At 49.9% G+C, this 26,904-nt stretch overlaps 1 protein-coding gene across 6 annotated transcripts; it reads left to right on the top strand.

The window, feature by feature from the left end:
• Positions 1-870: 870 nt before the first annotated feature.
• Positions 871-25,470, top strand: WTIP (WT1 interacting protein). 6 transcript variants are annotated; one of them, XM_059904329.1, is made up of 9 exons: positions 879-1,981; positions 4,541-4,717; positions 7,065-7,166; positions 19,120-19,187; positions 19,347-19,409; positions 19,560-19,706; positions 20,502-20,553; positions 21,251-21,319; positions 24,283-25,470. In XM_059904329.1, exons 1-9 carry the CDS (start codon positions 1,297-1,299, stop codon positions 24,600-24,602), a joined length of 1,683 nt encoding a protein of 560 aa, XP_059760312.1. In that variant the 5' UTR covers positions 879-1,296; the 3' UTR covers positions 24,603-25,470. The 6 variants fall into 6 exon arrangements, with proteins under 6 accessions (XP_059760316.1, XP_059760315.1, XP_059760312.1 ...); XM_059904331.1 differs by having other exon boundaries at positions 885-1,981; positions 19,576-19,706; positions 24,283-24,521; XM_059904333.1 differs by lacking the exon at positions 20,502-20,553 and having other exon boundaries at positions 871-1,981; positions 19,576-19,706; positions 24,283-24,388.
• The last annotated feature ends 1,434 nt before the right edge of the window (positions 25,471-26,904 follow it).

Here is a 26,904-nt window from a genome sequence, read left to right as displayed (position 1 = left end):
GTGGGTGCCTTCCTGGAATCCTCTGAGGAGGGAGGTGCCTGGAAATAAGAGAACTCTTCCACTCAAGGTTGTTTTCCTGGATCCACAGGTCCTGACAGATAATGGTTTGCTTTTCTTTCCTACAAGCTGTTTGAAATGTATGACAAGGGCTTTGTAGCTTGTATTTTGGAGGACAAAGCCCTAGTCGCCTCTCGTTCCCCTCCCCCACCATGTGGCCCCAAGGCCCTATCCCGTCCCAGGACTGGCGCCTCACCCAAGCCCCTGTGGGCAGGTGCTGGAAAAAGGAGGAGTCCTCACATCTCTTGGTGACTGCCTGTGGGTCACAACTGAGGCTTCCCCGCCCACTGGCTTAGCCCGAGGCCTGTTTCCGGCCTCGCCTGGCCTTGGGCGCTTGTGAACGGCGACCAGCCTTGGGGACCAGTCTCCATCCAGCCCCAGCTCCTAGTACAAGGCGCCTTCCCCACCAGGCAGGTGGGGGCACCCGAAACCAGTGCGCAGCCACATGGCCCTGGGACACGCTAGGATCTCGGGGTCACGCTAGATGCTGGGGTCGCATCTGGTGGAGACGCGCAGTGGTCTCCGGTGTCCTGGGGCGTATGGGTGCAGCGCTTCTGCCCAAGGCCGAACTTGTTCGGCCCAGCGCCTGAAACCGTGGCGGCGATGGGAAGTAAGATGGGGGAGGATGTGGGAAACGTTTGTCAACTGCTCATATTTCGCTGGCCGGGACTGGGGGAGCCGCCTCCAGCTCAGCCCGCGGGGATACGGGATCTTTCCAGAGGCCCGACGGTCGACGCACAACGGAGCCCGGGCCGCCCCCACCCCCGCCCCGCGGCGCCACAGCTGGCCGCTCCGCCACTCGAGCGCCAGCTCCAAGCCGCACGCCCCGGCGGCCCAGCCCAGGCTCTGCGCCCCTCCGAGCTCGCGGCGAAGCGCGGACACCGCGGCTCCGCCGCCGCCACTCCCCCCACATTCCAGAGGCCGCAGCGCCGTCTCCTTCCTCGCATTCCTGCCCCCACAAAGGAGTCCCTCCGCCCCCCGCTCAGCCGCAGGGAGGAGGGGACGCGGCCCGGCGCCTCCGAGCGCACATTCCTCCGCTGCGCGCACCACCGAGCGGAGCGCCGCGGCCCCCGGACCGCGCGTGGCCCGCAGAGCGACCCCGGCCGGGCGCCGGCCCCGCCCCGCGCCCAGGGGTCCCGGGGCGGGCTCCGGGCTTCGGGCGGACGATGCGGCGGCGCGGCCGGAGCGGCGGCGGGAAGCGGAGGCGGAGGTGACGCGCCGGGGCCGGCGGGCCGGGCCATGCAGCGCTCCCGGGCGGCCGCGGACGAGGCGGCTCTGCTCCTGGCCGGGCTGGCCCTGCGGGAGCTGGAGCCGGGCTGCAACTCTCCGGGCCGGGGTCGGCGGGGGCCGCGGCCCGGGCCGGGAGACGAGGCGGCGCAGGCGTTGGGCCGCAGAGGGCAGGGCAGCGGCGGCGGCGGCCCCGAGGCCGGGGTGGACGGACTGAGCCGCGGGGAGCGAGGCCCGCGGCGCGCGGCGGCCCCCGAGCTCAGCGCGCAGCCGGCGGGCAGCCCGCGGGCTAGCCTGGCGGGCTCCGACGGAGGCGGCGGCGGCGGCGGCGGCAGCGGCAGCGCCCGCTCCAGCGGAATCAGCCTGGGCTACGACCAGCGCCACGGCAGCCCGCGCTCGGGCCGCTCGGATCCGCGCCCGGGCCCCGGGCCGCCGTCGGTGGGCAGCGCGCGCTCCAGCGTGTCCAGCCTCGGCTCCCGCGGCTCGGCCGGCGCCTACCCCGACCTGCTCCTGCCCGGCGCCTGCTCCGCGCCGGCTCGCTCCCCGGAGCCCGCCGGGCCGGCCCCTTTCGCTCTGCCTTCGCTCCAGCTGCCCCCGGGCCGGGAGGGCGCCCCGAGCTCGGCGGAGCGGCGGCTGGAGGCGCTGACCCGAGAGCTGGAGCGGGCGCTGGAGGCGCGCACGGCGCGGGACTACTTCGGTGAGCGAGCGCGGCCGCGCGGCCCGCGCGCCCGGGCCCCGGGCCTCCGCTGTCCTCGTCGGGGGTCGGGGACGACCTCCGGGTAGGCGGCCGGTTCGGCCGAGGAGAGCGCTGGGTGGGCCTGGGGCTGGGCTTCGGACGAGGGACCGGGCTGCAAAAAGCGTGTCTCCCTCCCTTGGGGCTGGGGAGCTGGCGACGTTTGTTCCCGCAGACGGAGTGTGTGTGTGAACCTCCAGGTCTGGGGCTTGTTTAGGACAGTGGTTTAGCCTCTGGGTCTCCGGGCCGGGAGTTCTGGCAAAGTCAGTGGATGCGTTGCCCCTAACTTAGAGAAAAAGTCACGTTAATAGGCAGAAAAAGCTATTTTTGAATAATTTCTTCGTAACCCTTGGCACTTACCTCAGCTCATCGTACTCGATGCTTTGTGATCAGCTGGTCAGCCGAAGCTGTGTGTTTCCCTTCCCCCAGCAGTACGGGCTGTGAACAGGGGCAGGGAGGTGGCGGGGCCTGGATACCACCGGAGCCCGCCTGACCTGAGGCTTTGATAATGGTAGTGGCTGGAAGTAGAGTCTTTGAGGGAGGAGAAGCCCACGCTGGGGGGGAGGGGGGGAGACTAAGCTGGTCCTCCTGGGCTGTCCTCGCTCTCGGCTGTGCTGTGTATATGGGATGTTTCCGAAGGGAATCCTGCTTCACATCATTTGCAAAGACCACCAGTCTCTGACAGCCTCCCTTTCCCCGTCTGACCTTGGCCCTTGGATCCCAAGTGCTTTGGACAGCTTGAGGCTTGAGGTTCTGAGAGGAGGCCTGGAGAGGGGCTTCCCTCCCTCCCTTACTGAGAAGCAGGCACCTGGCTTTGGAGGGGGTGGTGGTTATCATGTCTGGGACTGAGGCTGTCCTGGAGTTTGTATTTCATGGTTCATTCCAGCTAGCAGCTCAGGACTGCCCTGAACTGGATCTTGAGAGGGAAGGAGGTTGTATGGGACAGGCAATGGGGGCATTGCAGGCCGAGGGAAGAATGTGGGCAAAAGGAGACAAGTAAGGATGTGTACAGTTCCGTTATGCTCCCTGGGGTTGCAGCCCAGGAGGGGTCAGGTGGTCAAGGGAGTGTGTAGGCCAAAGGGTTGTCCTGCCTTTGGGAGGGGACCTGCTCATCTAGGAGCATCACGATGAGAATTTGTGGTCTGGTAGGTCCTGTGGCTGCTGTCAGACCGCCTGGGAGCAGGGAGGGAGTAGGAAGCCTTTGCCTCTCATGCCAGGCAGGTACCAGGAGCAGAAGCTGGGCTGCCTTCTGAAGAGAATGAGATTCCAGCGCTCTCTCCCGGGGGGGACCGCCCCTTTTCCTGTCCCCACTCGCTGCAGGGCCTGGGCAGTGGTGTGTTCTCTGGGCCTCCGTAGCTACTCCTGAATCTTTGTGTGAAGACCGGGGCAGGTAGTGGGAGAAGTGAAGGGGCTGATGGGTCATCCTTTCTAATGGGACCTGCTGCTCCTGTTGAAGCCACGTGGGAGTGGGAGGTGAGTGATGATAGATCTTTGGTTTCTTTTTTAAGAGAAGCCAGATCTAGGTAACATTTTCCTGATTTTTTAAAAATACGAGCAGCTATTTGCTTGAACTGCTGATATCTTACTGCCGATATTCCACCTTTTGGAGCTATGAAAGTGGCAGTTACATACAGATCAACCTGAATAATACAACATTTTACAAAAGGAAGTCTGCAGGTAGCATGAGCTCAAGAGATCTCTGATAAACCTCACCCTTGGAGTGTTTTTTCCTCTCTGTCCATCCCTTCTTCTTGGCGCTGGCACCCGCTCACCTCCTGGCTGCTCTCTGTCTTTCATGGACATCTCTCCTGACCAAGTTCTGCTGCCGCGAGCCAGCCGACAGCCTCAGGCCTCCAGAACCTCATTAACTTTGGTGACCTCTCTGCCTTCTCTTCAGCCACCCACCCCCAAGGCCACACCCTGGATTTGCCTCGCTTCAGCTGTCTTCAGTTCTGGTTGCCGCCTGCGTCTCACCACTACCTCTGATTCCTCTAATTGCTGTCTGCCTTGCAGAACCCTGGCTCCAAGTCAGTGCTGCAGCCCCCTTTTCTGTTGCTGTATTAGGCCTCAGAGTGATGGTCTTTAACCTTGGTGCTTTTCTGGGCACCACCCATCACTCTTAGCCTTGGTCAGTTCCCTCTTTCAGTGCCTCAACAGCCTGCCTCTCTCCTCGGCCCTGCCCGTGCTTTCTACTTTGCTGAGAATAATGGGGTCAGCAGTTGCAGTCTTGGCTTCCTGTCCCTTCCCTGAAGGCTCTCAAGTCCATGTCCAGGTCTGAGGATGAAGGTCCTTCCATCTCCAACCTCTACCTCCTCCATCTTCAGCTTTCCTCTTTCCACTGGCCCTTTTCTTTTGGTTATAAATATGTATAAGGGTCTTTCATTAAGCAACAACAAAAATAAGAAAGAACAACAAACCCAAACCTGTATGGCTCCAAGGTCTCATCCGCCCTTTCATCCCGTCTTCTCATCCTAGTGTCTGGTTGACATCGTCTTTGCTTATGTGCTTTCGATCTCCCCTCAGCCATCTCTGTCTCCTCCCACTGGACTGACCCAGCTCTTGCTCAGCACCCTGGCGATGCCCCAGCCTCAGCCCCAAACACCAGAGGGCATTTGCCAGGTCTTGTTGGTCTGGATCTTACTGCATCCCAAAGGTGGAGTCAACTCTTCTCCGAAACAGTCTACTCCTTGGATTTTGGAGGTACCTCATGGTCCTGGTTGTCCTTCTTCAGTGTATTTTCATTGAAGTGGTGCAAGCTCATATTTAGCAAAAAATCAAACAGAACCGAAAAACAAATAATACAAGTTCATAACTTCCCCTCTGACCCATCCTTCTGTTCTGCTTCCAATAGGCAGCCGACTTTTTGCTCCTTGCATCGTGTTTTCTGGTAACTTAGTCAAATGACAAGGTCAGGTTTTCAAAGTTGATGGACGAGAGTGAAGGTGTGAGGGTGGGTCATTTTCACTTTAGAAAGATAAGTCTGGCTGCGATTTTGGGGATGGATTATTGGGGGCCAAGGTGGGGTGCTGTGAGGAGGCTGTTGAAACAGCAAGTGGGATGAGAATTGATGACGTTGAATCGGGCCAGTGGGAGTGAGAGGAGGGAATGAAGTCCAGAGTAGGGAACAGAGGAACCCGATTCAGAGTTGGAGGTGAGAAAGACAGAGTAGACCTGGATGCTTCCTGAAACCTGGTTATGCGAAAGTGCCGTTTTCTGGGCAGGAAGAGCTCTCTTCTGGACCTGAGGTGGTCTGGGGCCATCCGGGAGGTGGATTAGTGGCTCAGGAGAGGGATCCGGGCTGGGCAGAGTGCCAGGAGCCTCGGCAGGGGTGAGCATTTGGCAGCAGATGGCACTGGGTTAAAGCCACGTGTGGAGACCTGTAGACGTGGTGTGTTTGGCTTTCAAATTCTCAAAACGTTTAAGTTAACAATTAATTTCAGTATGGAAAGATTTCATGCACAAATCTAGATTTCTAGCTTTTCTTGAAAAATCAGAATCTTTAGAAGTGCTGGCCCTGCATTCCTCCCCGGTAGCCGTCAGTGGAGCTGAGGCGTGTCTGTGACCTCCGGCGGCCATGGCTCTCTTCTCCATTCACCTGGGTGCCCACCAGCCATTTTTACATTCCTGCCTGGTTTGAGGGCATCTGAACTGTCTCTCCTTCCCCTGGGGAGACTGAGGCATGGGAGACCCAGGACTGAGCAAGGGAATACCCAATAGAACTGGGAAGAGAGAAGAACTAGAAAGCCAGGTGCGGGTCATATTCTGGAGACCCGAGAGGAGGAGAGGGCCCCCTTTAGCAAGATCAGAAGAGAAAGTCCATAAATCTGCACCGTTAGGAGATGACAGGATGTGGACTAAGCTTGCTTCCTTGACTGAGGGGAGGGGGAAAATGGGGTGGCTGATCGGGGAGGGAGGTTTTTTTTAAGGTGGGAGACGCTCAGCCATGGTAAATGTTAAGGAGAGAGATCTGGTGGAAAGCAAAAGCAGGAAGGAGAGGGTGAAGGCAGCATGTCCTGAAGCAGCCAGAAGACTTAGGGTCCAGGGGGCAGGTGGGGCCCGTCTCCATGCCCTTTGTGGCATGGGAGACCTTTGGTGAGTCTGTGAGAGGTCCTCTGATGTCTGGGCTGGCCACCTGCAGTCTCCAGGGTCTCCAGGAGGGCTGGCTAGAGAGTTCCCTAAGGCTAGTGCTGGCCTTTGCGCTGACATTGCTGGTCACCCCTCTCCTTACCACCCCTCCCCTGCCTGCCAAGCACCCCACCCTGACGTGGTCCCCAAGTCCACCCAGTTATTCCCTGCAGAGCAACTTCCCTGTCTTATTTTCTTTAGACCTTTGCTCAGATGTCACCTTGTCACTGGGGCCTTCTCTGACCATCCTCTTTGAAAATCACACACTCAGACATATATTCTTAATCAGCCTTCTTTTCCTCCATAGCACTTGTTTCTACCTGAGATGGGATTTACCTGTTATCCATCTCTCTCCACTGGAATACAGGCTCCTTGAGCGGGGGGATTTGTTTGGTGCATTGCAAAGTCTCTGGCACCTAAACTATGTGGGGTGTCAGTGTCCATGTGTTGACTGAACAAGAGAATAAATTGACCTTACTGTACAGATGAGGGAGGTGTGGCTGGGAGGGTCAGGGACTCTGCCCTGGTTGTGCCTTTGTGGTCTTCATTCTTTTCGGTTCATAGACAGCAGAAAGGATTTTCCCTCTGTCCACGAGCAGATCAAGGTGAAGGGGCTTAGAGCAACTTTCCAGGTATAAACATGTCATTGTAATTTTGATGGTGTGGACAGTGTCAGTTAGCTCTGACTTGCCAGGTGCTCTGCTAAACTCTTTGAGTCCTCCAACAACAGCAGCAAACCCTATAAGTAGTGGTACCCTTCCTGTCCCCATGTTAGCCATTAGTAATGGAGCGATGGAGGCCTGTGGAATTTCCTTGCCCAAGATCACGTGGCTGGGCAGCATTAGGGCTGGGAGTCAGATGCACGTCCATTCAAGTCCACAGTCCTGGTGCTAATCGCTGCTCTCTCCTGCCTCTTCCATAGGTATTTGCATCAAGTGTGGGCTTGGCATCTATGGAGCGAGGCAGGCGTGCCAGGCAATGGGGAGCCTGTATCACACCGATTGCTTCACCTGCAACTCCTGTGGTAGGTAACCTCTCCCCTGTCCCTCTTGCACTGCGGATCCCCTTGCACCTAAGTCCCAGGCACAAGGACCACCCAGCTCTGGCCCAGGCTGGAGTGTGGAGGAGGCTGAGTTGTGGCCCCTTTTCTTCTGGCCTAGTCTGCTTGAGAGGCCCAGGCTCCTGGGGAGATCTGCTGGGCCCTGGGGAGGGAGGCGTGAGGCCAGGGAGGAGCCTTTTGCTGGCCACAGGGAAAGGCTGCCCTTCTAGCCCTTGGCTTTGGAACCTCTGTCCTGGGCAGGGTACTGATGTCTCTCGGTTGCCTGGGTAGGGCTCGTGGAGCCAGAGATGTGCCTTCTGCCTGCCTGGATATGGGGCTAATATTTTTTTCCCTACAATATATTTTTTGTCCTAATTTTACACACTGTATAAAATATAAATGTTATAATTTAACCTAGACAAAATTATAAAAAGAAAAAAGTAACTATAATCCAACCGACCTAATAAGTCTGCAATCTTGATCTTCTTACTGTTCTTTCACGCTTTGCCCTGAGAAGACTTCTTTTATTTATATACACAAAACATTTTAATACAAAACATTTTATTTTATAAAAGTGTAATATGACTTTGTTAGAAAGCAGAAACTAACACACCAGTGTAAAGTAATTATTCTCCAATAAAGATGTTAAAAGAAAAAAAAGTGTAATATGTACCCAGTGTTAAGTCAGATAGTCCTGAGAAGCTATTTTTGCAATAGCAAAAAACCACTTACCTTTCTACCCCGGTCTTGTTCCCCGGGGGCAGCCACTTAGTATTTTTTAGCAACTTCATCTAGTAGGCACCTCCATATTCTAACAGCATACACTGCTGTTTCTTGATTATCAATTTTAGAAATGATTTACATATGTTTGCTGTGGTAGATGAGGAATAGGTTCTTAGGCTGACTGTTCTCCCCTCTCTCCTTCCGTCTTCTCAGTGTAGCCATCATAAGTTGTGATTAAGTCAATAAACCAGGTTTATATCACTATAATATATGACTATGTAAATATTATTCACTGCAGAACCAAGAATTATACTGGGGTTATATCTCCTTTTTTCTATAGTCATTTACTTTTCCTGGAATTTTCTTTTTTAACCTTTTTTTCTCCTTGCATTGTCTTGACTTATATCCTTCAGTTTCCTCTCCCCACTCCAGTTGCCCCATTTTAGTAGGCATTCTTTTGAGTTCCCCCTTGGAGCCCCTGGCCTCTCCTTAGTCTGAGCCAGTTGCTCTCTGGACCCCTGTGGAGTGTTCATTCTGTGCCTTCCCATGTATATTGGTTGGATTGAATCCACTGTCTCCTAGAAGCTTTCAGCTGCAGATTACAGAAAAGCTGCTGAGGAGGCTTAAACTCTAAGAATATTTCTTGACTCATTGAACTGGGAGCCCAGAGATAGGGCTAGCTTCAGGCTGGGATTGATCTAGTGGCTTAGGCCCTATGAATAGCTTGGCTGTGTTTCCCTTGGGTTTGGCTTTATCCTTAGGGCAACTTCTCTTATGGTAGTGAAATGTCTGAGGCAGCTTGACACTTCCATTGGGACACCACTGGTCTGGAGGAAGAGGGGCCATTTCTTCTGGTCATGTTTTTGGGGTGGGGAAACTTCTCTTCCAGTAAACATCTAACAAACATCTTCCTATATATCATTGGCCAGATCATCTCACACATCCATTCCTGAACCAAGCCCTGTGGCTGGGGGGAGTGCTATGATTTGATTGACTTACTTGCCTGAGTCTCTGAACCATTATAAGGGAAGAAGAATTAGCTTTATACTAATCAAGCCCATCCATGGATAGGGGAGTGGATTCAGGTTTCCCTTAAACACACCAGGCTGTCTGAGGTAAGGTTGGTTACTGAACACAACTTGGAGAAGTAGGGAGGAATCGAAGCTGTGAAACAACCAAAACTGTCCAGTGTTTTGCTGGAGTTGTCTAAGCAGGGCAATGTGGGAGGTAAATTTTCTGAATTCTGTTGTGTCTAAAATGCCTTTATTCAACCCTCACAATTTGTAGTTAGACTGGGAATAGATTTTCAAATTGGAAATAATTTTCACTAAGCATTTTGAAGTCATAGATTTATCTTCCCGAAGCCATGGTTGCTGCTCAATTCTGATGCCATTCTGATTCTCATTTTTGTGTGTGTGATCTGTTTTTTTTCCTTTTGGGAGATCTCAGGAAGAGGGCTATCACTGAGCAAATCCTGTAATAGCCTCTGGAAAGGGCTGTGAACTGCACAGTTGCAGGGGGTGCCACTTACATAAATACAACAGGAATGGTGCTCCTGAAATTGTGCATTGCAGCTACTTGACTTAGGATACTTTATTTATGTTTGGTGTAGGCTTTGTGCCATTGGTTATGCTGCATACACAAAGAGCCCCATTAGACTGGAGACTTGCCCTTCGGTTCTGGGAATTTTTCTTGTATTCTTTATTTATTCCCTTCTTCTTTCCACTGGTAGTGAATTCAGCAGCGTGTGAATCAAGATAATATATTATGACCAAGTTGAGCTTATCTGAAGAATACTAGTGGAGTCACAATAGAAAATTCGTTAATGTAACTCACCTCGTTAACAAACTAAAGAAGAAAACCTATATAATCATCTCAATAGGAGTAGAACAAGCAGTCAATAAAATCTGACATTCAGATTTTAGCAAACTGGAAATAAAAAGGAACTTTCTCAACCTGATAAAAGTTGGTTACTAAAAATCTATGCAAACATCATACTCAGTGGTGAAATATAAGAAAAATGGACCTTTAAAAGAGGAAAGGACAATGACGCCTGCAACCATGTCTTCTATTCAGCATTGTATTGGAGGTCCTAGTCATTGCAGTAAGACAAGAAAAATAAATATAGCATAATCATGTCAATATGCATATACTGTTGAACATGGGTATATAAAATAGTGTTGAGATGTCAGTTTTTCCAAATTGATCTATAATGCGTTATTCCAGTTAAGCAGGTTTTCGTGAATTTGACAAGCTAATTCTAAAATTTAAATGGAAGAGCAAAAGGCTAAGAATAATCAAGATGATCTTGAAGAAGAGTAGGTTGGGCAAACTTCCACTACCAGGTGTCAATATATATTGTATAGTTACATTAATTAATTTCATGTGGTACTGGGGCAAGGATAGACAAATAGACCAACGGAACAGAGTGGAGAGTTTAGAAACAGACCCATGTCTGTGTGAAAACTTGATGGGTGATAGAGACAGCATTGCAGATGGTTCTGGGAAAAGTGGTTATCCATATAAAATAATGAAATTAAATCCAGGTGTATCAAAGACCTAAATGGGTAAAGAAAAACTTGACAATTTTAGAAATAAATATAGAAACGTATCTTTACCAATCTTCTGGTTAAGAAAAAATTTTTTTTCATACAAAAACTGCCAAACTTAAAAGAGGGGATTGACAAATTTGGCTACATTTGAATTAAAAACCTCTATTTGTTAAAAGACACTGTGAAGCATATGGGAAAACAAACCGTATACTGCCACAAACATAACTGCCAAGGATCATTTTTGTTTGTTTGTTTACAGCATTGCTTTTTTTTTTTTTTTTTTTAATTTTTATTTTTATTGGGCTATAGGGGATGGGTTGGGAAATATCTCTGCAAGTTATGCCCTACTAGGGAAATGTCCATTCTAATTTTCCTGGGATAGCTTTCGGAACTTTTTCTTTTTCTTGGAGCTACTTCTCTTGCTGGCAGCAGCCTCTTCAGGTCCACTGCTGAGTGGCTCCTCCTTGGAAGAGAATTTCCTCTTTTTCTCGGGGACCCTCTTGCTTCCTGACTCTTCAGGGTCACTAACTGGTTCCTCTTTAGGGACGGATTTCTTCCTCTTGGGAAGACTTCCACTGCCAGCTGTCTCTTCAGGATCACTACTAACCAGCTCCTCCTTGGAAAAAGATTTCTTTCTTTTGGGTTTGGAGGAGACACATGGGTCTTCCATTCCATTCTCCTGAGGAGCCTCCCAGGGCTTTTGCTTTTTCTTCTTTTTGGGTCTTTCACTTGTCTCCTCACATTCCTCTGGGGTACAGCATTGCTTTTAATGTCGTGTCCAAGAAATCTTTGTAGTTTCATGTTTTGGACATCTGTTTTTATTTTTTAAGCATATTAAACCTACCTGTTCTGTATTCTGTATCTAATTATCCCAATAGCTGATGACTTTTGAAGTCCTACTTCTATTGTTTATTGTTTCTCCTCACTCTTGGTGATGATACCTTGTTTCCTCATGTGTTTTGTAATTTCTGATTGTGGAAGTCTGTGGGAATTCATTGAGGTGTATGTTGAAGGTGCATTTCCCTAGGGGATGTTTGAAAACTTTATTTTATTTTATTTATTTATTTGGCCACTCTGTGTGGCATGTGGGATCTTAGTTCCCCAGCCAGGGATCGAACCCGTGCCCCTTGCAGTGGAAGTGTGGAGTCTTAACCACTGGATCACCAGGGAAGTCCCTGAAAACTTTTTATTAAGGAAAAAACTCGAACAGGGGCAAATACATTTTTTCTTTTATGAGTATTCTTATTACTTATGGACTTGTATTCATGTAATGTATTGCAGTACCATCATTATTCTTTTTGATGCTCATATTGTCTCAAGTTTGGCCAGAGGAAGTCCCTTCCAGTTGACTCCTGTGCCCTTTTGACATGTCCCCATTGTTCTTTGAGCACTTCTTTACTCTGGCACAAGATATATTCGGTTTACCTTTGTTTTTGTTTTTAATTTAGTACAATTTACATACAGTGCAGCAAACAGATCCTAAGTATATAGTTCAAAGATTCTGGATAAATGTGTACATTTATGTTACTCACACCCCTAACAAGGTTACAGAAAATTTTAAACACCCGAGAAACTTGCATCTTCCCTTTTCTTCAGTTAATCCCCATATGTTCTCCTATCACATCCACTCAACCAGAGTTCTGATTTCTACCATCATAGATTAGTTTTGTCTGTTCTAGAACTTCATATAAATGCAACCATAATAGTATGTACTATTTTCTTTCTCTTTTTAAAAAAAAAAAAAATTAATTAATTAATTTTGGCTGTGTTGGGTCTTCATTGTTGGGTCTTCGTTGCTGCGCGTGGGCTTTCTGTAGTTGCAGCGAGCAGGGGCTACTCTTCGTTGCAGTGTGTGGGCTTCTCATTGCGGTGGCTTCTCTTGTTGCGGAGCAGGGGCTCTAGGCACGCGGCTTCAGTAGTTGCAGCACGTGGGCTCAGTAGTTGTGGCTCACGGGCTCTAGAGTGCAGGCTTAGTAGTTGTGGCGCACGGGCTTACTTGCTCTGTGGCACATGGGATCTTCCCGGACCAGGGCTTGAACCCGTGTCCCGTGCATTTGCAGGCAGATTCTCAACCACTGTGCCACCAGGGAAGCCCCGCCTTTTTTTTTTTGATCTATGTTGTTACATGTATCAGTAGCTCACTCCTTTTTATTGCTGAGTAGCATTTTTATTGTATGAATATACCACAATTTGTTTATCCATTTAACTGTTGATAGATACTAGGTTGTGCTATGAACATTCTTGTACAGGTCATTTGTGGACAAATGTTTTCATTTCTCTTGGGTAAATTCCAAGGAATGGAATTTCTGGGTCATAGGCTAAGTGTACGTTTAACTTCATAAGAGACTGCCAAACTATTTTCCAAAGGGGCTGTATCATTTTATACTCCCACTAGAAATGTAAGAGAGTTGGGTTATGCTACATATTTGCCAACAATTAGTATTTTAGTCTTTTTAATTTTAGCCATTCTAATGGGTTTGAAGTGGTATCTCACTGTGGTTTTAATTTGCATTTCCCTGACAACTAATGAGGTTTGAGCATCTTTTCTTCTGTTTCTTGGCCATTTATATCTTCTATTGTGAAGTCTGTTCAAGTCTTTTGCCCAGTTTTTTTTTTAATAATTTTTAATTTAATTCTTACTCCCTTTTAATTTTATTTTTATTTAAAAAAATTTTTGGCCTTGCCGTGCAGCACGTGGGATCTTAGTTCCCTGACCAGGGATTGAACCTGCAGGCCCTGCACTGGAAGTGTGGAGTCTCAACCACTGGACCGCCTGGGGAGTCCCTCTTTTGCCCAGTTTTAAAATTGGGAGTTGTCTTTTATTATTTAGTTATAGGAATATATATGGTAAAAGTTCTTTTCAGATGTTTTGTGAATATTTTCTTCCATTTTTTTTTTGTTTTATGGTTATTATTTTTGTGACTTAAAATTTTTTCTCCCCTGTTAAGTCGTGAAGATAGTCTCCTTTGTCTTTTTCTAGAAGCTTTAGGTTTCTCATGTTTAGGTTGATAACCATTTCGTGTTAATTTTTATGTATGGTATGAGGTAAGGAATTGAGTCTTATTCTGTTTTCCATATGAATATATAGTTGTTCCAGCACCATGTGCTGCAAAGACTTTGCTTTCCCACTTGTATGTTTGTTGAAATATTTATGGGTCTATTTTTGCCCTCCATTCTGTTCCACTGATCTTTTTGTCTCTCCTTACTGCAATATTACGTTGTCTTGATTTCTGTAAATCTTAAAATAGGTAGTGTAAGTTTTCTAGTTTTGTTGATCTTTTCCAAGATTATTTTGGCTATTCTGGGTTCTTTGTATGTCTATATAAATTGAAAAACTGGCACATCAGTTTCCACAAAAAAAAAATAGAGTGCTGAGAACTTGATTGGGCGGCATTGAGTGTGTAGATCAATTTGGGGAGAATTGATATGAGAACGTTGGAAGCCGTGAAGATGGTTGTCGGAACTGTGCAGCGTCCAAGGTTTTTCCCGACGTGCAAGCTGACTAGCTAGCCTGCCCGTGTTTCACGGGTGCTGGCTGGAGACGTGACCTTCCTGGGACAGATACAGCACTGCAGGCAGCTTGAGCTTCATGTTCACATCGGTCCTGTGTGCCCTCCTTGGTCCCACAGTGGTGACGTGGATGCCAGGTGCGTGCTGCCCACGCGGTGGGTCTCTGTGTCGTGGCTGAGGAGCCCTGAGCTCAGGGAACCCCAGGATTTTATAACGGGCTGCCAGCAAAGCTGTCTGACTCTTATCCCAGAGAAGCACATTATCTTTATTTTTACTGAACAGCAAACCAACCTGCCTTCTGCTTCAGAGGGAGATGCTATCTCTGTCTTCTAAGCAGTTTGCTCCACAGATGTCCTTGGAAAGATCCAGAATGAAAGCTGCAAGCCGTTTGAAAGATGTGCAGAAATGGAAGGGATCCAATGGAGAACTGTCTTCCAGCAGTGGTATATCTCTCTATTTAGGTAGCTCTTTTAAAATTTCTCTCAGCAAAGTTTGGCTTTGCTGAGTAAAGTCAGACACATCTTTCATTAAATTTATCCCTTAGTATTTTATGGGTTTTTTGGGATGCTGTTAAAAATGCATTTTAAAACTTGTAAGTTTAGGAGACTTCCCTGGTGGCGCGGTGGTTAAGACTCCGTGCTCCCAATGCAGGGGGCCCGGTTTGATTCCTGCCCAGGGAACTAGATCCCACGTGCATGCTGCAACTAAGAGTTCACATGCCACAACTAAGGAGCCCACATGCTGCAAGTAAGGAGCTGGTGAGCCGCAACTAAGCAGCCTGCGAGCTGCAACTAAAGGAGCCCACCTCCTGCAACTAAGACCTGGCACAACCAAATAAATAAATAGATATTAAAAAAAAAAAAAAAGAAATACTGAAGGTGCTAGTAAAATGTATTAAAAATAATAAAAATAAAAATTGTAAGTTTATTTTCCAATCACTTGTTGCTAGAATATAAAAATATTTTTGGTTTTCATATATTGACCACCTATTCTGCAGCTTTGCTAAACCTACTTATTAGTTCTAGCAGTTTTTTCATAGATTCCTTATGTTTTTCTGTATAACACAATCATGTCATTTGTGTTTATATTTTTTCCTTTCTCACCTGTCTTATTGCACTGCCTAGCACGTCTAGTATACTGTTGAATCCTAAGAGGAAAAACATTTAATATTTCACTATTATGTCTGATGTGAGCTGTGGGGCTTTCGTCAGGTGGGGGAGGTTCCCTCTTGCTCCTGGTTAGGTGTTGTCATCTCCTGACTCTAATGGGAATGCCTCTCATAGGTCTGCTGGGGCTTTGGTTTTGACAAGGATGCCTTTTTCTTTTAAAGTTTTTGTTCAATTTGTTTAAACTAAAAAAACCCCACATCACTCATTTCTTCCATCCCCAACCCCCTGTGTCTTGCAACCACCAAACTCTTCTCTGTATCTATGAGCTTGTTTTTTGTTTTTTTGTTTTTTAAAGATTCCACATATAAGAGAGATCATACGGCATTTGTGTTTCTTTGCCTGACTTATTTCACTTAGCATAATGCCTTCAAGGTCCATCAATGTTGTTGCAAATGCCAAGATTTAATTTTCATTCTTTTTATGGCTGAATAATATTCTGGTGTGTGTGTGTGTGTAATTTTTTTATCCATTCATCCATCAACGGACACTTAGATTGTTTCCATCTCTTCGTTATTGTAAATAATGATGCAATGAACATAGAGGTGCAGATATCTTTGTGAATTAGTGTTTTTGTTTTCTTTAGATAAATACCCAGAAAGGGAATTGCTGGGTCATATGCTAGTTCTATTTTTAATTTTTTGAGGGACCTCCATACTGTTTTCCACAGAGGTTGTAACAATTTACATTCCCACCAACAGTGAACGAGGGTTCCCTTTTCTCTAAATCCTAACCAACACTTGTACGTCTTGTCTTATTGATAATAGCCATTCTAACAGATGTGAGGTCCTTTGTTGTTAATTAATCGACCATATATGTGTGGGTTTATTTCTGGGCTTGCTATTCTGATCCATTGATGAATGTGTCTGTTTTTATGCCAACAGCATACTTTTTAATTACTGTAGCTTTGTAATACAGTTTGAAATCACGAAGCATGATGCCTCCAGTTCTTTTCTTCTTTCTCAAGATTGCTTTGGTTATTTAGGGTCTTTTGTGGTTCCATGTAAGTTTTAGGATTATTTGTTCTAAAAATACCATTGGAATTTTTTTTTTAACATCTTTATTCGAGTATAATTGCTTTACAATGTTGTGTTAGTTTCTGCTGTATACCAAAGTGAATCAGCTGTATGCGTACGTATATCCCCATATCCCCTCCCTCTTGCGTCTCCCTCCCACCCTCCTTATCCCACCCCTCTAGGTGGGGTCACAAAGCACTGAGCTGATCTCCCTGTGCTATGCGGCTGCTTCCCACTAGCTATCTGTTTTACATTTGGTAGTGTATATATGTCAGTGGTCCTGTCTCACTTCGTCCCAGCTTACCCTTCCTCCTCCCTGTGTCCTCAAGTCCGTTCTCTACGTCTGTGTCTTTATTCCTGTCCTGCCCCTAGGTTCATGAGAACTTTTTTTTTTTTTTTAGATTCCACATATAGTTGTTAGCATATGGTATTTTTCTCTTTCTGACTTACTTCACTCTGTATGACAGACTCTAGGTGCATCCATCTCACTGCAAATAACTCAGTTTCATTTCTTTTTATGGCTAATATTCCATCGTATATATGTGCCACATCTTCTTTATCCATTCATCTGTCGATGGACACTTAGGTTGCTTCCATGTCCTGGCTATTGTAAATAGTGCTGCAATGAACCTTGTGATACATGACTTATTCTGAATTATGGTTTTCTCAGGGTATATGCCCAGTAGTGGGATTGCTGGGTCGTATGGTAGTTCTGTTTTTAGTTTAGTTTTTTTTTTTTAATAAATTTATTTATTTATTTATTTTTGGCCACGTCGGGTCTTGTTGCTGCCTGCGGGCTCTCTCTAGTTGCAGTGAGCGGGGGCAACTCTTCGTTGTGGTGCGAGGGCTTCTCATTGCGGTGGCTTCTCTTGTTGTGGAGCACGGGCTCTAGGCACACGGGCTTCAGTAGTTGTGGCTTGCGGGCTCTAGGTGCACGGGCTTCAGTAGTTGTGGCGCACGGGCTTAGGTGCTCTGCGGCATGTGGGATCTTCCCAGACCAGGGCTCGAACCTGTGTCCCTTGCATTGGCAGGCGGATTCTTAACCACTGCACCACCAGGGAAGTCCCCTGTTTTTAGTTTTTTAAGGAACCTCCATACTGTTCTCCATAGCAGCTGTATCAATTTACATTCCCACCAACAGTGCAACCACTGGAATTTTGATAGGGATTGTGTTGAATCTATAGATTGCTTTGGGTAGTGTGGACATTCTAACAATACTGATTCTTGCAGTCCATAAGCATAGAATATCTTTGCATTTATTTGTGTCTTCTTCAGTTTCTTTCGTTAATGTCTTGTAGTTTTCAATATACAGGTCTTTCACCTCCTTGGTTAAATTTATTCCTAGGTATTTTATTCTTTTTGATGCACTTGTAAATGGACTGTTTTCTTATTTTCTCTTTCTGATCATTCATTTTTAGTTAAAGAAACACAGCAGATTTTTTTTTTTTTTTTTTTTTAATTTATTTATGGCTGTGTCGGGTCTTCGTTTCTGTGCGAGGGCTTTCTCTAGTTGCGGCAAGTGGGGGCCACTCTTCATCGCGGTGCGCGGGCCTCTCACTATCATGGCCTCTCTTGTTGCGGAGCACAGGCTCCAGACGCACAGGCTCAGTAATTGTGGCTCACGGGCCTAGTTGCTCCGCGGCATGTGGGATCTTCCCAGACCAGGGCTCGAACCCGTGTCCCCTGCATTGGCAGGCAGATTCTCAACCACTGCGCCACCAGGGAAGCCCAACACAGCAGATTTTTGTGTATTGATTTTGTATTCTGCAACTTTACTGAATTCATTTGTTCTAACAGTTTTTGATAGAGTCTTTAGGGTTTTCTCTATATAATATGTCATCTGCAAATAGTGACAGTTTTACTTCTTCCTTTCCAATTTGGATGCCTTTTATTTCCTTTTCTTGCTTAATTGCTCTGGCTAGGACTTCCAATACTATGTTGAATAAAAGTGGTGAGAGTGGACATCCTTGTCTTGTTCCTGATCCTAGAGGAAAAGCTTTTAGCTTTTCACCATTGTTTATGATATCAGCTGTGGGTTTGTCATATATGGCCTTTATTATGTTGAGGTACGTTCCCTCTATACCCGCTTTGTTGAGAGTTTTTATTATGAAAGTATGTTGAATTTCATTAAATGCTTTTTCTATGTCTTTTGAGATGATCATAGGATTTTTATCCTTCATTTTGTTAATGTGATGTATCACACTGACTGATTTGCCAATGTTGAACTATCCTGGCATCCTTGGAATAAAGGATACCTTTTTTTATATTGGGCTCCTTCTCCTGGTGAGAGTTGTGCTTCTAACATTTCTAGATTAAGAAATTCATTCTTGGGCTTCCCTGGTGGCGCAGTGGTTAAGAACCTGCCTGCTAATGCAGGGGACACGGGTTCGAGCCCTGGTCCGGGAAGATCCCACATGCCACGGGGCAGCTAAGCCCCTGAGCCACGACTACTGAGGCCCATGCTCCTAGAGCCTGTGGTCCACAACAAGAGAAGCCACCGCAATGAGAGAGGCCCGTGCACCACAACGAAGAGTAGCCCCCGCTCGCCACCACTAGAGAAAGCCCATGCGCAGCAACGAAGACCCAACGCAGCCAAAAATAAAATAAAGAAAAAGTAAAAAAAAAAAAAAAAAAAAGAAATTCATTCTGCAGAGTCTGCTCTGAATTCCACTGAACTTACAGCAAATGTTTTTTTTTAATTATCAGAACTTCAGTTTACATTTGAGAAACAGGTCTTCATACGTTTGCTTTGACAACCTCTTACCACAGTTTTGTCAACAACATATTCTATTTAATTTTTAAAAAATATTAATTAGCGTAATGATAATAACATAACATTAGAGGGAAATTTAAAAATTTGTCTGCAATCGGCTTCTCGTCTGTTGGAGGAGGGTGCTGAGAAATGGCAGCAGGAGCGTCGTCCCTGGTTCCAGCAGTCCAGGGACCCCCTTCTCAACCCTCATCCTTGCAGGGAGACGACTTCGCGGGAAGGCGTTCTACAATGTGGGTGAGAAAGTGTACTGCCAGGAGGACTTCCTGGTGAGTCAAAGCTGTGCCCTGGCTGGTGCCATGGGTGGGAGCAGGGGTGGGGACCCTCCTTCTGATTCATGTGGTGACCTGAGGCCAGGAAGCAGATGCTGGCTGGGCAGCGAGTGCCCCTTTGTCACATAACATCCTGGATCCTGTGTCCCCTCCCAGTACTCCGGGTTCCAGCAAACGGCTGACAAGTGTAGCGTGTGTGGACACCTCATCATGGAGATGGTGAGAACCTCCCCCAGGCTCCTGGAGCCCCTCTGACATGCGCAGAGTCAAGGACCCCACCCTTTGACCTGTTGGAGACCTGCCAGGGGCTCAGAGCCAGAGTGTCTTCTGGGGGCTGTGCTGAGCCTTCCACCTACACTGACCCTTCAGTGCCTCCCGCCCCCAGATCCTTCAGGCCCTTGGGAAGTCCTACCACCCGGGCTGCTTCCGGTGCTCGGTGTGCAACGAGTGCCTGGACGGGGTGCCCTTCACTGTGGACGTGGAGAACAACATCTACTGTGTCCGAGATTATCACACGTGAGTAGCCGGCGCTATGGAGCAGTGTGACTCCCGTGGTTCCCCTGCCTCTCCCCAGGAGTACTTTCCTGGCCTGCCTGTCTGTGCCCTCCATTCTTGGCCTGCTCACTTCTGGCCTCCGCTGTGTGCTCAGTGGTTGGGGCGAGGCGCAGATCTCTGCCTGGAGCCTTCTGTCTCAGTCCTCTCCTCCCCCTGCCTTTGCCTGCACCCCCTCGTCCGAGTGGTGGGGACTCTGGGCTGCCCCATCTAGCTTCTGTCCCGCTGCTCTAGTGGCCAGGCCAGGACTCTTCTGCCTGGAATGGGGGGCTTGGGGTCTCTGCAGAGTCTCCTGCCTATCCGGTAGCCATGTGACCAGGTGATCCATTCTCCCTTGCTGTGGCTCCAGGCTCAGCCCTCGGACCTCTGCTCCTGTGCTGCTGCCTTGCATGGGGTTGGTGCTGGGCATCGGTTCCTGGTACTCAGTGTGGAGCCAGGCTTTGCAGGGGTCTCAGCTAGGGGAGGCCCAAGCCTGGACATGAGGGGGCAATGACTGACAGGAAGCATGAGGGAGAGGCCGGGGCAGAACCAGAAGAAGCCATCCTGGAGGAGGTGATGGGGTGGAGGTGAATTGGGGCACCACATGAAAGGCCTGCCAAGAAGGCATGGCATAGGATGCTGCTACCCCAGCATATCTGCACAAGGCGAGGGGGCCTGATGCTCGGGCCACGTCATGGGGCTGCTATGGGTGGACCTGTCCTCGTGCCCTTGGCCTCTGGTCACTCAGCTGGTCACTTCTGGTTTCCTTTATTCCTCCAGGGTTTTTGCACCAAAATGTGCCTCCTGTGCCCGTCCTATCCTCCCTGCACAGGTAGGAACCACTCACCTGGAGATGGTCAGGTGCCTGGCCCCGCCCGGCCCTGCTGGTCCTGCCTGGGTTGGCCCCAGGTCTCGGGCCCCAGTGGGAGGGATGAGCAGGCGCCCCTGCCCCCTGTCCCTCTGGGCTGAGGGACGTGTGTTGTGCCCAGTGCACGAACGGTGCAGGTGTCCCCGCATGAGTTAGAGGGAAATGGTGGCCCCTGCTGCTCGGCTGCCCCACTGCCCCCTCAGCTCTGTTGCCTGTCGATGTCAGGACTGGCCCCGGGCTCTGTGAGCTCGCAGCTGAGACGGTGAGGGAGCAGACGAGAGAAGGATGCGGTTTGTGCGGGAGACATCCTCGGGTGGTGCACCTCTCTCCGGCACTGGGTCTTCCACACATGCTGGCCCTGGGGAAGCAGGCCTGGCAGTGGTCTTTCCTGACTCCAAAGAACTGAAAAGAGCACGTACGCACACACTGACACCCACGTGACCGCTCCCATCAGCAAGCGTGCGTGCTCTCGGCTGCAGCCGTGGGAGGAGGCCTACGGCACACTCCATTCGTGTGCACCCACTGATGCCTATTCTGGCCCCGTGGGAGCACCCACGTCAGAGCTCACACGGGTGTGAAGGCACGGCCCCCATGACAGGAGCGCATCGTGTAGTTATGTGCCCACCACCCAGTTCGCCTCAAGCCCTGTCTCTTCCTCCAGGGCTGCGAGACGACCGTCCGTGTGGTGTCCATGGACAGAGACTACCACGTCGAGTGCTATCACTGCGAGGTGAGCCTGGGCCCCGCAAGGCCTGCGGCCAGGGCAGTCCCCCTCCCACACGGGCCGCCTTCTCCCCAGGTACTCGGGGGGCTCCCCCCGCAAGGCCGGCGGCCAGGGCAGTCCCCCTCTCACACGGGCCGCCTTCTCCCCAGGTACTCTGGGGGCTCCCCTCCTCTATGGTTCTGCCCCATTCTGCCTGTCCCCCCCCCCAGTGAGCTCTCTCCCTCCCCTCCAGGATATGGTTCCTCTCAGCCCGTTTCTCACTCAGTCAAATATTTCCCGAGGATGTACAGTGTTGGGGTGTTGTTGATGTACAGAGAATAAAGACAGTCTTTATCCTCCAGAGAGACAAGTACTCAGGCAGTATTTATACAGGGTCATCATTGCTATCAAGGGGAGTTTTCAGAGCACATAGCAGGCCTTGGAAAATCAAGGAAGGCTTTCTGGGGGAGGTGACACCCAAGCTAAGATTTGAAAGATGAATAAGAGCCAAGGAGCAGGGAGAAGGGCATTTTCAGGCAATGGAAGCAGAATGTGCTAAGGTGTGAAGGTGAGTGTGCTGTTTTGTTTCACTGGAGAAGTTGGCAGGAGCTGGGGACTAAAGGCCACTTGAGCTGAGGAGCCCGGACTTATCCTGAGGGCAATGGAGAAGGATTGAAAAAGGATGACGCGATGTCACTGAGATTTTAGAAAGGGCACTCACGCAGAGAACGAATGGAGGAAGAGGGAGTAGGGGCTGGGGTTCCCTGAGGAGGCAGGTAGAGTCAAGGTTGTGGCCCTGGGTTCCAGCAAGTAGACTGAGTTTAGTGTTGGTTAGATGGTACAAGGGACTGGATTTGGTTAGTGATTGGACGTGGGAGTTGAGGGGGTGGAAGGTGTCCATTACAACCCCAGGAGAGAGTGAGGGTGAGAGGAGGAAGGCATTAGATGATCTCACTTTTGGTAGCTGGAGACACCTGAACGGAACTATCCAGGCGGCAGCCGGATGTGCTGGAGTATAAAAACCCTGGTACAGGTGTAGGAGTTTGGGAGTCATTGGCATACATAGCTCTTTCCTCTCTGATACTCTGCCCTGTGGTTTCTAGTTGCTTTGCCTCCCCAAATTCTCAATTCAGGGAGACCAATGGGCAGCCTGGAAAAATCTCTCCAGGTAGTAACCTGGGCAATTGTAGGGCTCTCCTTATTAGTTTCCCTTCTCTCAGAGATCACTGGCCTGCGTTGCCTGTTGTTCAGAGTCTGAGAATCATCGTTCATATATTTTGCCCAGTTTGCCATTGTTAAAGGTAGGGCGGGAAATCCAGTCCTTGTTACTGTCATGGCCGGAAGCAGGAGTCCCATCATGGGCATGTACATGGCCACTGAAGCCAGGGGAGTAAATGAGGTCTTCCAGGAAGAGCTGTAGAGGAAGGAGCGGCGGCTCAGGATAGCCCAGGGAGCTCCAACATTCCGGGGATGCATTCAGGCAGAGCAGCCACACAGGAGGCCTAGAATGAGTGACTGACCGAGAGGTAGGAGAAAAACCAAGTGTTGGGTTTCAGAGCCCCCAGGGAAGAGCAGGCGTGTCAGTGAGAAACCTTCAGTAGGAATCTAGCATCCATCTGGAACCAGGTTGCCTTGATGGGGGCAAGTGGCCCAAAGGGAATAGGAATCCTGCTGGAGGACCAGGGAAGGGGGATCAGGAGCAGGCATGGCCTGCAGAGGGGCCACAGTTCCTCCAGCAACCGTAGGAGGGCATCGTGCTCTGCCATCCTGGGGACTGCAGTGTCCCCTTGGGATCGCTAAGCTCAGTCCTTAAGGAAAGGCTGATGCTGAGGGTTCAGGAGCAGGTCAAGCTGCAGGCAGATTACAACCAGCGCCTCGGGGCTGTGAGACATGGTGCTGCTGTCCCCAGGGGAGACCCTTGGATGGGAACAGGGGGCTGTGGCCAGACAGGACATGGAGGACACCTGGGACCTGAGTTGCTTGGGACATGAAGCTCCATCACAACAGCCCAGCTCCATCACCTGTGTGGGGCGGGGCAGATGTTGGTCTCAGGGCCTTTGGGTAACAAGTGTCAAAGCTTCCAGGTTGTAGTTCAGCCCTGGGTGCAGTGAGAGTGTGACCAAAGGGGCCTTCTTGGGGTGGGTGGCGAAAGGAAGGAAAAAGTTGTCCAGTAGGTCTTGCCTGGTGCCCCGCTGTCGCTTGCAGCACACCATCCTCCATGGCTGCCCTTCACATTTCCTGCCTGTTAGAGGTCAAACACGAATCACATAACTTGTTAAACAGAGAAAATTAGCCTATAAAATATCCTGAAGTGGTAAAAATGGTAAGATAAGGGACATAAAGCAAAACTCCTTGTTTACTTGATGTCTTCGGGTCTTCCGTTCCATTATCTCTTAAGGCCACTGAGGTCAGCCATTTGACCTTCCCCCCCCTTCCCAAGGTCACCAGTGACCCCCATGTGGGGATCCAGGAGATGATTCTCAGTTGTCACTGTCCTAAGCTCGCAGCAACTTTCCTAGACTCTCCCTCCTAGACGCCCTCTGCACTGTGCCCTTAGGACAGGCTGTTTTTGGTTTTCATCTTTTATCTTCCCCTAAAATCTTGGCTCTGCTCCTCTTCTTTCCTCTCTTAAAGTTGGAGCTTCCACAGCTCAGCTGTTTGTTCTCTTCTCTTTTCTCGTTATCTGCACTCCCTGGGAGAAACTCCTGTTGTTTTGTTGTTAAAAACTGTAACATTTTTATGCTGATGCCCCCATTTACTGCCCAGCCCTCTCTCCCAGACTCCAGCCTAGTGGCCGACTACCTCCCTCCTGGCTGGCTCCTTTGGATGTGTAAGACGCTCTCCAATTCGGGGTGTCCAGCACTGGGCTCCTGACCCCCTTCCCCCAAAGAGTAAAGGCCAAAGTCCTCCGGAAGGTGGGCAGGGTCCTACAGATCTCTGATGCACCCCTCCCTTGCTTACTCTGGCGCCGGGACTGTGTTCTTCCCTAGGACTGCGGGCTGCAGCTGAGCGGGGAGGATGGACGCCGCTGCTACCCCCTGGAGGGCCACCTGCTGTGCCGCCGCTGCCACCTAAGGCGCCTCCGGCCAGGCCCACTTCCCTCACCTGCTGTGCACGTCACCGAGCTCTGAGCTGGGGGCGGGTAGCCCGACCCTGGGGGCGTGTCTGTGTGCGCGCGCGGGCGCGCACGCGCGTGTGTTTGTGTCTGCGTGCACACGCGCGCGTTTTTTCGCTCAGGAGCGCGTGTTATCCTGCGCACGCACGTGTTTTTGCGCGAGTATATTTTTGCGCGCGCGCCGGCGATGGGTGACCCAGGTCAGTGTCGGAGCTCTGTGTCAGGGTGGGCGCGGCTGCCGGCTCCCACCCCACCCCTACTCCCACCAGCCACCGAGCTGCTGTCCGAGGGGCCGGCCCCGCGGCGAAGCTACTAATATTTATTCACCGTCTGTGCCTCCTCAAACGGCTTCCTTTCTTTCGGGCCCTGGCCGCCTCCCGCCCCCACCCCCTCACCCGCCTTCTGTTTCGGGACCCCCTGTGCCCCGTAGCCCCGGGGGCAGGCTCCCAGACCGGCTCTGGGTCACGGGGCTGAAGGTGGCCGTTGCCACGTGCAGGGGCGCGGGGTACACGGCCGCCGTCCTCCGACTGGCCTCGGGGCGGGAGCCAGTTTCCCTGTATAGAAGGGGTCTGGGACCCCCTTCAAGAACGCTCCGGGGAGGCGGGGGTTGGCGGAGGGCACGCGTGTTTGTCTCATAAGCGCCTGGCCCGCTGGTGGGTGGGAAGGGTTCGTTGTTTGGGAGGGGTCGCAGAAGAGGGTGAGGAATGACACCCTTAGGGAGTGGGGCCTGTGAAGGAGCCCTCCCTTTGGCCATTGTTGTCACTGCGGGTTTTGGCCACCGGGATTCCGTTGGGCGTTTTCAGCCTTCATCCCGCCCCGGTCTTCCCATCCCTGGCTCCTCGTTCCCAAACCCTCCCGTCCTCGGCCTCGGGAAAAGAACACCTCGTGCAGAATTCCAGCCACAGGTCTCGGTCGAGAGAGACCGCGAGGGGGCGCCCTGCCCGTTACAGGAAAGCACTGTGTATCAGGCTCCACAACAAAAGCATATGATTTGACTTAAATTAAGTTTTTCCTTTGAGAATATTTTCATTTTCTTTAAAAGAATATAGTTTTCTTCTAAAAACTTGGCCCACGGTGGTTATTTCTTAGGAAAGTTAAGAGAAACTCACAGATGTGCAATTTGTATATCATACAGTTAGTGTTCAAGTGGTAAAACATTGTAGTTTAACTATTTTTGTATAAATTCCTCTAAAATCTCAAAATATGTGTTTGCCTTTCAGACTTTAGGCTAGCGTGGGGTTTTGTTTATGTCAGTGTCTTGAGAGCGGTTACCTAATGAAATGTGGTATGTGGAAATGTAGATTTTTTTTCTTTTCCTCTGAAAGACACATCAGCATTGCAAAGCTTCTCACTGATGGCTTATGTTGGATTTGCACTTGTGGGTGGCCCCTGCGGTGAGAGACCTCCTAATCACAATAACCATCACGGTGGTTTTTACGGAATATTTTAAGTCCACTTGTTCCTGTGAGAACTGAACCACCTCGACTACTGCTCTTGCCCTCCGTTCCCCCCACTGTTAAACGTAAGATCCTTCATCTGGGGGAGCCAGGCCGTAGGAACCAGAACGTAGTCAGGACTGCTCATTGGGCTGCATAGGAGGGGTAGTGGCAGCCGGCGGGTTCCAGCTGGGCTAAGGCCTGGAGCCGAGGGACCCTCTAGTGGGCTGAGGAAGGAAGTACATGGTGAGTTTGGTGATCGTTGACCAAATATTTTAACGCAGAGGTTGCCCTGAGATAGGGGAAGCGTGTGGCTCCTGCGGAAGTGACCTAACAGGATCAAGGTGGCTTCTTGGAGGAGGTGATCCCAGTGGGGCAGGAGACAGTAAATTCCAGGAATGGGAGGTTCTTTCTGGCTTTCTCTTCCTCTTGAGCTGGGCTGCTTTGCTTTCTAGCCAATTACATTGCAAAGCTTTCTTCTGATTGCTTCCAATGTCGAAGCTGCTTTGGCCTTGGTTTCTCCTTGTTGCAAGTTCAGCTCTACTTTTTTCTCTTTCTTTGTGTCTGCTGTGGAGGTGGTCCCTGATCTTCCTGCCATGGGGACCACCATCACTCTCCACACCTGCTCCCTCCTGGTTACCATGCTCCCCCATCCAGCTGGACTGAGTCATCACAGCATGGAGCCTCCTTTGAATTCATGTGCCAAACGTTATCAAAAGTCAGAGCCAAGGGAATGCATGACGCTGGGGGGCAGTGGCTTTATCTCTGGCCACACTTTGCCCTTTCTCTTTGGGCTCCATGACCCTCTATTGCCTTCTCCCAGGGCTGGTGACCACCACCATCCCTCTAACCCCAGAGCCTTTGCACATGCAGTTCGCTCTGCCTGGACCCACCCCCTGCCCGATGCTTTAATTCCTGGTCAGATCTTTCCGATCTCAGCTACACGAATAAGCCAGGCTCCTAGTTATTACACTTCACCGAACACCCAGAATTTGGGGCCCCGATCTCTCAGCTCTTTTCCAAAAGCAGCATCTTCCAGTCCATTGTCAGAAATTATGCTG

This window comes from Balaenoptera ricei, chromosome 19 (assembly GCF_028023285.1).
Source record: "Balaenoptera ricei isolate mBalRic1 chromosome 19, mBalRic1.hap2, whole genome shotgun sequence".
Classification (NCBI taxonomy): Eukaryota; Metazoa; Chordata; class Mammalia; order Artiodactyla; family Balaenopteridae; genus Balaenoptera; species Balaenoptera ricei.
This window is presented reverse-complemented; position numbering and strand designations above follow the sequence as displayed.

What these genes read in the sequence shown, in the direction of transcription:
- WTIP (XM_059904329.1), top strand. Translation starts at nt 1,297, where the DNA reads ATGCAGCGCTCCCGGGCGGCCGCGGACGAGGCGGCTCTGCTCCTGGCC. An exon ending in GTCCTATCCTCCCTGCACAG is followed by an intron (nt 20,554 to 21,250) that starts GTAGGAACCACT and finishes CTCTTCCTCCAG; the next exon opens with GGCTGCGAGACGACCGTCCG. An exon ending in TCGAGTGCTATCACTGCGAG is followed by an intron (nt 21,320 to 24,282) that starts GTGAGCCTGGGC and finishes GTTCTTCCCTAG; the next exon opens with GACTGCGGGCTGCAGCTGAG.